We start from the raw sequence: 13,338 nt of genomic DNA on the forward strand, positions 1-13,338 counted from the left end.
GGACAGGAGCTTGGGACCGGTCCTAGAGTTGGGCGTATGTTTCCCATGGACAACTTTCGTCTTCCACTTGTTGCTCATGTTTCTGTTGTAGCAGCTGCTGCAGTTTCTTCTACTCCTTCCCTTGTACTTTGGCATACTCGACTTGGTCACGCATCTTCCTCTCGTGTACAACAATTGGCTTCTAGAGGTGTGTTAGGTTCAGTGTCTACAGAAAATTTTGATTGTGTTTCATGTCAGTTAGGAAAACAACCATCTTTGCCTTTCAATACTAGTGAATCAATATCCACTGATATCTTTGACCTTATTCATTCTGATATTTGGGGGCTTTCCTCTGTCTCTAGTATTGGTGGGTCTCGATATTTTGTTGTCTTTGTTGATGATTACTCTCGCTATAACTGGATTTTTAATATGAAACATCGTTCTGAGTTATTGCAAGTATATTCTAATTTTGCAAAAATGGTTAAAACTCAATTTTCCAAATGTATCAAAATTTTTCGATCTGATAATGCTCTTGAGTACACTCAATATGCTTTCCAAGCTGTTTTGCATTCCTATGGCACTGTTCATCAACTAACTTGTTCAGGTACCTCTCAGCAAAATGGTAGAGCCGAATGAAAACTTCGTCATATTCTTGACACTGTTCGTGCTCTTCTTCTCTCTGTCAAAGTTCCTGCTCCTTTTTGGGGTGAAGCTGCCCTTCATGCTGTTCATGCTATTAATCGCATTCCAAGTCTTGTTATTCAAAATCAAACTCCATATGAGCGCCTTTTTGGGTCACCTCCAGACTATCACCACCTTCGCTCCTTCGGTTCTGCTTGTTTCGTTCTTCTTCAGCCACATAAGCATAACAAACTTGAGCCTAGGTCAAGGCTTTGTTGTTTTCTTGGCTATGGCGAAACTCAAAAGGGGTATCGGTGTTATGATCCTGTCTCTCATCGTCTTCGTATCTCCCGTAATGTTGTCTTTTGGGAACATCGCTCCTTTGTCGAGCTCTTTCACTTCCGTGCCTCCCTATCTTCCTCCTCTGTTTTAGATCTTTTTCCATATGAGGCACATATTCCTTCTGTAACTGCTCCTAATCCTCCTATAGTTGCTCCTGATTCTCCTATAGACTTCTCTATCCAACCACCAGATACCTTTGATCCCTTTCCTAGTTCACCCTTTAATGAACAGGTGGAAGATGCACAGGTTGAAGACGAGCTACCCAACCCTGAGCTTGGGTCCCCTGCTCCTGATCCGCTTGAAGATCTTGCACAAGACATTCCACCTTGTCACTCAACTCGAGTAAGATCCATTCCTACACATTTACTTGATTATCATTGTTACACTGCCCTTGCTACACTGCATGAGCCTCACACCTATTGTGAGGCTTCCACTGACCCTTTATGGCAGATTGTAATGAAAGAGGAACTTGATGCATTATCTAAACACCATACTTGGGATTTGGTGACTTTCCCCCCTGGGAAATCTGTGGTTGGTTGTAAGTGGATCTACAAGATTAAGACTCGCTCTGATGGGTCCATTGAGCGCTACAAAACTCGTCTTGTTGCAAAAGGTTTTACACAGGAGTATGGGATTGATTATGAAGAGACCTTTGCTCCGGTTGCTCGTATCTCATCTGTTCGAGCTCTCTTAGCTGTTGCTGCTGCCAGAAAATGAGACCTTTTTCAGATGGATGTCAAAAATGCATTCCTTAATGGGGATTTAAGTGAAGAAGTTTATATGCAACCTCCTCCTGGTCTCTCTATTGAATCAAATAAGGTTTGTTACCTTCGGCGTGCTCTTTATGGCCTTAAACAAGCTCCACGAGCTTGGTTTGCCAAATTCAGCTCTACCATCTCTCGCTTAGGTTACATGGCCAGTCATTATGATTCTGCCTTATTTCTTCGTCGCACTGACAAAGGCACTATTTTACTTCTCCTGTATGTGGATGATATGATCATAACTGGTGATGACTTCAGTGGCATTCAAGAACTCAAGGATTTTCTCAGTCAGCAGTTTGAGATGAAAGATCTTGGATATCTCAGCTACTTCTTGGGTCTTGAAATCACTCATTCTACAGATGGAATTTATATTACTCAAGCCAGGTATGCCTCTAAACTCTTGTCTCGAGCTGGACTCACTGATAGCAAGACTGTTGACACTCCAGTTGAGCTTAATGCGCATCTGACTCCGTCAGGGGGGAAACCGTTGTCTAATCCCTCTCTTTACAGACGCTTAGTTGGCAGCCTAGTTTATCTCACTGTCACTCGTCCAGACATTTCCTATACTGTTCACCAGGTGAGTCAGTATCTGTCTGCTCCACGATCGACTCACTATGTTGCTGTTCTGCGCATTCTTCGATACCTAAATGGCACTCTCTTCCATGGTCTTTTCTACTCTGCTCAGTCTCCTCTTGTACTCCGTGCATTTTCTAATGCTGATTGGGTAAGAGATCCCACTGATCGCAGGTCCACCACTGGTTATTGCTTTCTTCTTGGTTCTTCTCTGATTTCTTGGCAAAGCAAGAAACAAACTCATGTGGCCCGCTCCAGTACTGAAGCAGAATATCGTGCCCTTGTTGATACCACATCTGAGCTCCTTTGGCTACGGTGGTTTCTCAAAGACTTAGGTGTATTCACATCCTCTACTACTCCTCTTTATTGTGACAACCAGAGTGCCATTCATATTGCTCACAATGATGTCTTCCATGAACGGACTAAACACATTGAGATCGATTGTCATTTTATCCGTTATCATCTTATCCATGGTGCTCTCAAGCTGATCTCAGTTTCTTCTAAAGATCAACTTGCAGATATCTTCACCAAGTCACATCTTAAGGGACGTCTTCGCACTTTGGTTGACAACCTCAAGTTGGTTTCACATCCACCTTGAGTTTGAGGGGGGCTGTTAACGTGTATTAGGGTATGTGGGCTTTAAGCCCACCTTGTTTACTTGTATAGCACACTTATTTGTACTACACACTCTGCCTCTTATATAAAGACACTTATGTATATTCTATTGCTTGAGAAATACAATACAATCATTCAGTATTTCTAACATAAATAAATAAATTGCATATAACTTGAATAAGTTGTGAGAAGAACCAAGGGTAAAGTTATGAAGGATAAAATTACTCTTTATGTTAGTAAAACTTGTGAAACAATGCTTAGCATATGAATCCTCTTTAAGCCAACATTTTATGATTTTTCATGATTACCAATTTTTTAGTCCGTATAAATTATGAAGGTAAGAAGCCTATAGAAATAAATTTTATTTTTTTCAGTTTAAGACAAACATAATAATGACATTATAAATTTATGAAAAAAGTTTCATGCATCACAAGGGGGGCTGCGACTAATCTATATATACATATAAAACCGAAACTTTTGAAGCTCCCACAAATTTCCACGTCACCATAATATTTAAAAAAAACATATAAAAAAAAAACGTAATAAAAGTTTTCTCTAAAACCCGATGCTCTGCCTTTCCCTTGCGCAATGCTCTGCCATCGCTTCCCTGCCTTTCTCTACCAACTCCTCCTCTACCAGCTCCTCCTCGATCAAACTCATGGTAAACCAACAGCAAGCATCACATCGCGTCGCATCAAAAGACCCACAAACACGAAAGCTTTGAAAAACCCGACTTTTTTTTGTCCAACGTCTCTTATGCTCTTTGATAAATTCTTAACTCTTCGACAACTTCAGAAGCCAGAAATACTTCCTTAGAATTATCCCAAATCTGCCAATCTGATGCTTCTCTAATTCCTCTCAACCGGAGCAAATATTTTGCAAGTCTAAGTAAAATGGCATATTAAACTTAAAATCTCCAAAAAACATAACATATTTAGAGTAAAACCATCAAAAAATAAACACCACTAACACAAGTTTTAGTCAAATAAACTAAAACCCATGTCATCGTCAGATTCCTCTGCAGGCTCATTCTTCTCTTCCTCCTTGGCAGCAGCAGCAGCAGGGGCACCACCAGAAGCAGCTGCTGCAACAGGGGCAGCGGCAACAGCAAACTTGCTAGGATCCTTTAGGTACTCCTTAACTTCCTCTGCTCTCGGTCTTCTTCGTTTTTTCTATCAGATCTTTCTCTGTTGGTTACCGCTTCTCTCTATTGGTTTTCTCTGTTGCCAAGACTTTTGTTTTGTAAATTTTGAAATGTAAGTACATATTGGAAGAGAACATGTGGAGTAGATAATATGAAGATTAAGAAAATAAATAAAACCTAAAAGCAACAAAGAATGAGTGGAGGTGAAAAAACGTTAGTTTAAAAAAAAAAATGGCTGTCAAATGTTAGGTACTGCTGTACTTTCCTTTTTTTTAATGTTAGGTACTACGGTACTTGAGATGAGATAATTGTAACAACAAAAATTGTCAGGGATATTACAAATTGGGTTTTACTAAAATATACTTTTAGGGTATATATTAATAAACTATTTTAGAAAATTTTTTTAGTGAAAAATTAAGTAGCTTAAAGAAGTTGAGAAGAGCTTAAGAAAGGGAGGAAATACATTCTTGAAAAGCATTGAATAAAACTTGAAAATGTAAGCACAATTGTATATTTATTCTATTTACTAGGTCTTTTGTAATACTTATTAAACCAAATGTAAGGGCACATTATGATTATAGCAATATATTACTTCATAATATTACATGTTTCATCTTATATTAGAGCCAATTTAGCTTTCAATAATTAAAATTTGAGAAATGATTAAACCTAAACATGTTAGCGTTTGATTTAATTTAAAACAATCTCGTGCATCGCACGGGTTAGCGACTAGTTCTATTTGAAATAGGAATATAGGATGACAAAATTACACTAAAAAAGGGCACGCCCGTACATTGGGCCTTCACCATGTGGGCTAGACCAAGATGTTTTATACACCTCAACAGAATTTTCTTTCAATCAAAGTGCAATGTAACATTACTTCTCACTCCCCGGGCTAAAGTTCATGTTTTTCTTAAGTGCTATGGACATTTTAAGGACAATGAGCCTTTACTTTGTCTTAAGCCCCTTGCACCGTTGACATGGAATTTATCTTCTCAAGATGTGGTAGAATGAGCTAAAAAATAGTTTAATCATGCTAGAGTAGTAAAAGGGCTTGATACGATTGAGAAAGAATTGTGAAGGGAAAATAATAATTTTCTCCAGATGCTTTGACAAGTTACATGTTTATGCAGCCAATATGGGTATACCTCAAGTTCTGTAAGAAATTTGAAAGTACACCCTAAATGACCCTAATTTCTAACCAAAGATTGCATTGGATTTATTGATTCCCTTACCTACACTTATTTGACCAAAAAATCTGATATTTGTGGGCCTCTAAAGGTGCTTACTATACCCCTCATAAGTTAAATTGGGTACATCAATTTTGGATTGGGTTGGTTGTTGCTTTGTGTGAACCGACTAGGTTGAAAGGGTTTGAGTTTTGGTGATTGAGTTAGGCCATAGTTGATGTATGTGCAGGTTTAGAATGAGTTGTTTTGATGAATGTAGTAGATGAGCTTTCAACCCATCACTCAAAGCCCACAGCTCTGCATCAACAAGATTGCTATTCCTATGGATCTAGTAAGTCCTAATTAGAGTGGGAATTGACTGGGCTCTTGCTAGCTACAGATTTCACCCGACCAGCCTAGAAGAAAAATTCCAAATCCAAATTCCTCATCTCTCTAACTAAACAGCTGCTGCCAGTGCTAGGTAAGGTTGACCTTGCTTAAGCCAGTAGCCATGGACCCCAAATGGCAAACGTAAAGAAAACATTATTTTACAATCTATTGTAATGAAAATTATTGAGATAGCATTATAATAATTTGATATCAATTATTTTACAATCTATTGCAATGAAAAATATAAAATAATTATCTATTACAATGAATATATCGTTGCAATAATTTGATCTAAATTATTTGCAATTTATTGCAATAAGATTGTCAAGTAATATATTCATGTATAGCTCTTTTTGTCAATGGAGTGGCCTTTAGTAAAGTTTTTGTGATTTAAAGTGATAATATGATCTAGTGTTGTTAAGGCACTATAGCTTTGTTGTTAAGTTTTCTCTAGTTCTGCAAGTGAATTTAGATGCTAAGGTTGTTTTGTTGTTGGATTTCACATCACCTGTTCATTTATTTAATTTCATTTTATTTTTAATTTTTAAGTTCTACTATACATTTGTGCTTATAATGCATGTTATAAATATTTAACATGTGAAAATAGTGGATCAATGCATGGGGCATAAAAAGAGAAGAGAAAAGAAAAAAAAAACAAAAAAAACTCAAATTTATCAAATCTCTCTTCTCTTCTCTTCTCTTCTACAAAACCCACAGATGCATCATCAAACAGCTTCCACATTTCTCACTCTCTGAACTTTTTTTGTATGCATTGGTGGTGAAGATCGTAAATTTCTCGAAATCTAAGGTCCATTCTGTTATATAACAGAATGGACCTTGGATTTCCAGAAACCAAAAAATTCTCTCTCTCTCTCTCTTCCATTTTTTTCGTTCACATTTTTTGATTCTTCATTGACTCAAAAAATCATTGAAAGTCATTGTAAAGCTGGCACACATAGCTAAAATTTTATATTATATAATCAAAATTGCGATGTTTAAGGGGTCAAAACAAAACGCTCAATCGAAGCCTATAAAATCATAAATTTTTTCATTAAAAAATCCAACTTGTATTAAGATTTCTTCATCTATTTATATTTTAATTAAGTAAAATCATGGATATTTCAAAAGAATAATAACTTGATACCAATTATTTTTGCAATCTATTACAACAAAAATTTTGAAATAATAACTTATTTCAACAAAGATATTATTGCAATAACTTGATATGAATTATTTTTCAATCTATTGTAATAACAAATATTAACATACTATAGCAATAACTTGATATAAATTATTTTACAATCTATTGTAATGAAAATTATTGAGATAGCATTGCAATAATTTGATATCAATTTTTTTACAATCTATTGCAACAACAAATATTAAGATAGCATTGCAATAACATAATATCAATTATTTTACAATCTATTACAATGAAAAATATGAAATAATTATCTATTACAACGAATATATCGTTGCAATAATTTGATCCAAATTATTTGCAATCTATTGCAATAAGATTGTCAAGTAATATATTCTTGTATAGCTCTTTTTGTTAATGGAGTGGCTTTTAGTGAAGTCTTTGTGATTTAAAGTGATAATATGATCTAGTTTTGTTAAGGTACTATAGCTTTGTTGTTGAGTTTTCTTTAGTTCTGCAAGTGAATTTAGATGCCAAGGTTGTTTTGTTGTTGGATTTCACATCACCTGTTCATTTATTTAATTTAATTTAATTTTTAATTTTTAACTTCTACTATTCATTTGTGCTTATAATGCATGTTATAAATATTTAACATGTGAAAATATTGGATCAATGTATGGTGCATAATATGCATACTGGATCTAATTTAGTGAAATTTTTATTGGTATTTGCTTGTTTATTATATGTAACTTACCCCTAGGAATTTTTTTTTTTAAAATTTTTTTCCGAATAAGTTATTGGTATTTGCTTGATTATTATATTATATAATTATATTTGATCTTTTAGGACTGCCATTAGATGACTGGAAGATAATAGAAGACGAAGACAAAGACAAAGACAGAGACAGAACTATCTTCATCTGCTTCTTTGCATCTACTCTAGTTCCTAGGTAAGAATACCGCATACCACTAGCACTTCTTAGATCTAGCTCGTAGTATGTATAATTATTTTATTGAGAAAAATTACAATTCAATTGTTTGGTTTTATCTAACTGCACATATAGAAATTACTATAAAAAAATTAGTTTAGAATCAATTATAAATTGCCAAAAGCCTTATAAATTAATTAACAATTTTTATATATATATATATATATTTACCTTACCCCTAGGAATTTTTCCTAGTTCCACCACTATCACAAACTATGTTTATGCATTAATCTCCTGTTGTTTTTATTTTCTTTCTTGCATGTACATTTTTGCTTTTAAGCCTACAAATTTATACATTTATTTTAATTCTTAATACAATTCTATCTTTTATATTACAATAATAATTAAGTGAAAATTTTGTTTGTTGAGGATTATGAACATATCTCTGGTGCGGTTGAATTTTAAAATTGTCCTGATTAACTTTCATTTATTTGGTAGTAAGACATAAATTGGACAAGAAATATAATTTTTACTCTTTCAATATGTATATGGACAAGTGCGGAGTTCTAGTTTATTTGGTATTTTGATGATATTATAATATTAATATAATATTAATTGCTTTAACACCGGACTAAAAATGACCATATAGATAAAGGGAAAAGACAAGAAGTTGGGAACCCTTTTTAGTGGGACACAACTTTTTGGCATATTTTAAAACTGAATCTTAGTGTGGGGGGTAAAAGACCGGGAAACCCATGTCAATATCTACATTGGGCCAAGGGCCTAGCCCAAGGAAGAATCCCTCCTCAGCCATGGGAAGAACCCTCCTCGGTCATGGATGTAGCCGAGGATAAAGGGAGCAGCCTACTACTGGGAGGGACACTCCAGGTCATTCCATGGAATAGGGTAGGTACTAAGATAGAAAAGGACAACGGGAAGAATGAAAATATCTAAGGGAAAGCTGCCATTATTGCATTCAGTGCCCCGTACCTGACATAGCCATGCCTTTCTGCCTTTACTACCACTCCTAACAACTTTGGGGATGAGCGGATGGGACAAGGAGCAGCGCTATGAATCTAAAAATCTATGGGAGGGAGAGGGGATATAAAAAGGATGGAATGGGAAGCAACTGGGGGGGGGGGGGGAGGGGGGAACTCGGGAATCCCTACCACTCAATGCGAACTAGAGAAGGCTCCTCGGATTGTGCCGAGGACCAATCTTCCTTGATTAAACTTAGTTCATCTCAGCTTGATCGTGACAAACACCATATTAACTGTTATACGTGCACTAAAGCCTGGCTCTTCAACCCACTCTCTACAAATTTATTGTACTGGGTTCACTGGTCCAAGATCTCATACATCTTGGACTTAGGCTGAAAAACGTGACCCTACAATTGGCACCGTCTGTGGGAAGAGCTTGTGCGTTAGCGAATGCAACGGTTAATCAGGGTGGGATCAAGCTCCTATCAGCAAGAGTCCCTCGAGAAGACCATTTTGGCGGTGGTGCAAGCTACACGAAAGTTTCCCCATTATTTCCAAGAATACACCGTTGTTGTCATAACTCAGCTTCCGCTTAGGTCTACACTTCGAAGTACTGATTACGCGGGAAGGATTGCTAAATGGAGCGCAGTTCTAGGGGCTTCTGATGTCAAGTATATGCTCTGTGCACTTGTCAAGGGGCTAGTTCTCGCGGGTCTAGTAGTCCAGTTCGTTGAATTCCCTTCGAAGAAAGAAATCGAGGGCCAAAGTAGAATCTTTTGAAGCGGTTAAACAGAACCTTAGCTATGTCGGGTCCTCGGACCTCCTACTTTGGGAAATTAACACGCACCAAAATCTTTTGAAGCGATTAAACAGAACCTTAACTATGTCAGGTCCTCGGACTTAAACCTATGGGGAAACTAGCTACTTCAAAGAAGAATCTAAGTGCTAGACAGAACCAAGATCTTGCATGGTCCTCGGACTCAAACCTATGGGGAAACTAGTTACCTCAAAGAAGAATTTAAGTGCTAGACTGAACCAAGGACTTGCATGGTCCTCGGACTCAAACCTATGGGAAAACTAGGTACTTCAAAGAAGAATCTAAGTGCTAGACAGAACCAAGGTCTTGCATGGTCTTCGAACTCAAACCTATAGGGAAACTAGCTACTTCAAAGAAGAATCTAAGTGCTAGACAGAACTAAGGTCTTGCATGGTCCTCGGACTCAAACCTATGGGGAAACTAGTTACTTCAAAGAAGAATCTAAGTGCTAGACAGAACCAAGGTCTTGCATGGTCTTCAGACTCAAACTTATGGGGAAACTAGCTACTTCAAAGAAGAATCTAAGTGCTAGACAGAATCAAGGTCTTGTATGGTCCTCGGACTCAAACCTATAGGGAAACTAATTACTTCAAAGAAGAATCTAAGTGCTAGATAGAACCAAGGTCTTGCATGGTTCTCGAACCTCCTGCTTTGTAGAAACTAACACACGCTGACAACCTTCTAAGTGTTTAAACTAAATTCAATCATGCCTCGGTCCTCAGACCAGACACTTAAGGGAAGCTAACGCTATAAACATCATCATAAATGTTGAAAAGAACCATAGCACCCGGTGACCCCCTCGGACTGTTCACTTTAAATTACACATCCTTGGGCGGTTGCGCTATTCGCAATGTTAAGCACGCGGTTATTTTCCTGATTAGTCCTATATAGTTAACTTATTTAAAGTTAGCAGTGGTGTGCCTGTCCGTTTTGATAAATTCAGGGTGACGACTCTTTACCATCAACGACTAGGGATGGCAATTTTTGCCCGACCCGCGGGTACCCGGTCCGGTCCGACCCTAATGGGTCGGGTTTTACCCGGTCCGATTAGGAATAGGGTCGGGTATGGGTTTTTTAAAAAAAAACCCGAAACGGGTCCGGGTTTTATAAAAAAATCCGAAACCGACCCGAAACCCGACCCGGATAAAACCCGGTTTCCCTGTAATTACAAAAATACCCCCTATATATATATATATATATATATATATAGCTATTATCTAACCCTAAATCCCTCATTTCTTCCGCAGCAACTCACGCCTCCCTCAGTACCTCCTCACCCTCACCACCTCATTTCAGCTCACTCACTCTCAGTCACTGCCTCACGCCTCGCCTCCCCACCACCATTGAAATCAACTTAACAACAAATCCAAATGAACTCCCACTGAGTCAATTAAACCCACCACTCTGAAATCATCCGAAATGGGTTTCGGTCAGATCGGTCGAACTGTTTGTGAGAGAGAGAGTGAATCGTTGATGAAGATTGAATCTAGATGGCGGTAGATGGTAGTGGCAAGCAGCGGTCACAACTAATGGGTGTTAAACCGACAGAGAGCTTGAAAGAGAAGAGAAAGAAAAGCTGGCCATGGAGTGAAGAGAAAGAAAAGTCTGGCCATGGAGTTCCGATTTTGAACGGTGGGGAACGACGAGTTGCGAAGAGAAAGAAAAGTAGGGAACGGTGGTGAACGACGAGTTGCGAAGCATGAAAGTCTGGCCATGGAGTTCCGATTTTGAGGTTGAGAGAGGGGAAGAGTTTTGAAAAAAAAAAATTAACTAAAATCGGTAGAAGAATTCTAAGTTTGTATTGTTCTGGATTGCAGTGTTTCTGAGTTTGTATTGTTCTTCTGGATTGTAGTGTTTGGCTGCCCAGAACATTCAAGAAAAGCTGAGGAATTTTTTTTTTTTTTTTTTTTTTTGGTTGGGCCAATATTTGGGCCACAGATGGGCCCAAATTTGGCAGGGTTTAACGGGGCCCGCGGGGCCCGTGGGGCCCGGCTGGGGCGGGTCCGGGCCCCGGAAAAAAACCCGTTTAGTAAACGGGCCGGGTCCGGGTTGCGGGTCTTGGCCCGTGGGTCGGGTCCGGGTATTGAAAAACCCGGCCCGAACCCGACCCGTTGCCATTCCTATCAACGACATCAATTCTAAATACTATTCGAAAGAAAAGATACCAACACACCCATTCATAAAACAATTATTGCAGAAAAGGAAAGGTATGCAAAATGAAATAAAGTCATCTTTTTATTAGATAAAAAAAAAGTACAGTGTACATAAAAGGGCTTAGACAAGCCTGTTTCAAAAGCTAACTATAAAAAGCAGTCCATAGGAACAATAAATCCACAATCTTGCTCCAGCAGCAATCGAGCAAGAATGGATGGTATCGGCGACGGAAGAGAAGAAGAAGCAGAGACGCCAAATCCATAATCTTGCTCTAGCAGCAATCGAGCAAGTATGGATGGTACCGGTGATGAGAAATCCAAATCCGCACACGCGTGACACACGACGTCGGATGAAATCCAAATTTTGTCGCACCAAAAATCTAATGCGACCTACACCTGCTTCGGATTTTGGCTGAAGGAAGAGCGACTTCTTTTTTATCTGGTTGAAGGGGAGAAATATCTTTGGCCTCTACTTCCCTTGCCTTAACTGTGTCATTCTGAATCTTGGTGACACCCATGGCTTCTGAAGAGGGCTTGGTCCCTTCACCCTCACCTTTATCCTTGACCATTTCATTCCCTAAATCTCAATCACCACCTTCGTGGGGCCCTTGGGAATATTTGAAGAGTTAAGAGCCTAAAACTCCCACAGGACTCAAGGATCTACGAATGAAGAAGAACGACCCTCCCATGCGCCTTATATAGGAGGCAAACCTGGTGGCAATCAATTCGCCTAATTCTCTAAGAAAGAATTACAAGCGAGATAAATCTCGCTTAATTTCCAAAGCAGTCTTCAGCCGTTGGATTTACGTCACCTTGTAAGAAAACCTTAATGAAAGCGCGCCTCATGTACCGAAACGGCAGGAACGTGACTTGAATAAACTAAAAGAATGTCTCACAACTAGGCATAGTGCAAAACGAGCGCGAAAGGACAATCATCATATCGAGATCCTCCTTTCCTCCCATGGGGAAGAAAAGAAGAATCTTGAGGGGCTATTGTGGGGGGTAAAAGACCGAGAAGCCCATGTCAATATCTACATTGGGCCAAGGGCCCAGCCCAAGGAAGAACCCCTCCTCGGCCATGGGAAGAACCCTTCTCGGCCATGGACGTAGCCGAGGACAAAGGGAGTAGCCTACTACTGGGAGTGACACTCCGGGTCATTCCATGGAATAGGATAAGTACTAAGACAGAAAAGGACAACGGGAAGAATGGAAATATCTAAGGGAAATTTGCCATTATTGCATTTAGTGCCTCGTACCTAACATAGCCATGCCTCTTTGCCTTTACAACCACTCCCAACAACTTTGGGGATGGGCGGATGGGACAAGGAGCAGCGCTATAAATTTAAAAATCTATGGGAAGGAGAGGGGATATAAAAAGGATGGAATGGGAGGCAACTGGGGGGGGAGGGGGGGACTCAGGAATCCCTACCACTCAACGCGAACTGGAGAAGGCTCCTCGGGTTGTGCCAAGGATCAATCTTCCTTGATAAACTCAGTTCATCTCAGCTTGATCATGACAAACACCATATTAACTGTTATACGTGCACTAAAGCCTAGCTCTTCGACCTACTTTCTACAAATTTATTGTACTGGGTTCACTGGTCCAAGATCCCATACATCTTGGGCTTGGGCTGAAAAACGTGACCCTACACTTAGTATTTCACAACATCTCTAATCTTTATGAATGCATTAAAAACAAAAACAAAAAATTGTAAAAGATGACAA

At 38.7% G+C, this 13,338-nt stretch overlaps 1 protein-coding gene across 1 annotated transcript; it reads right to left on the minus strand.

Annotated features, from left to right (window-relative positions):
- Positions 1–3,868: 3,868 nt before the first annotated feature.
- Positions 3,869–12,182, minus strand: LOC126692471 (60S acidic ribosomal protein P2-like). Its single transcript, XM_050388088.1, has 2 exons — positions 12,008–12,182; positions 3,869–3,975 (listed from the first exon to the last, which is right to left on the minus strand). The coding sequence occupies exons 1-2, from the start codon at positions 12,180–12,182 to the stop codon at positions 3,869–3,871; spliced, it is 282 nt and encodes a 93-aa protein (XP_050244045.1).
- Between the last annotated feature and the right edge of the window lie 1,156 nt (positions 12,183–13,338).

This window comes from Quercus robur, chromosome 1 (assembly GCF_932294415.1).
Source record: "Quercus robur chromosome 1, dhQueRobu3.1, whole genome shotgun sequence".
NCBI lineage: Eukaryota > Viridiplantae > Streptophyta > Magnoliopsida > Fagales > Fagaceae > Quercus > Quercus robur.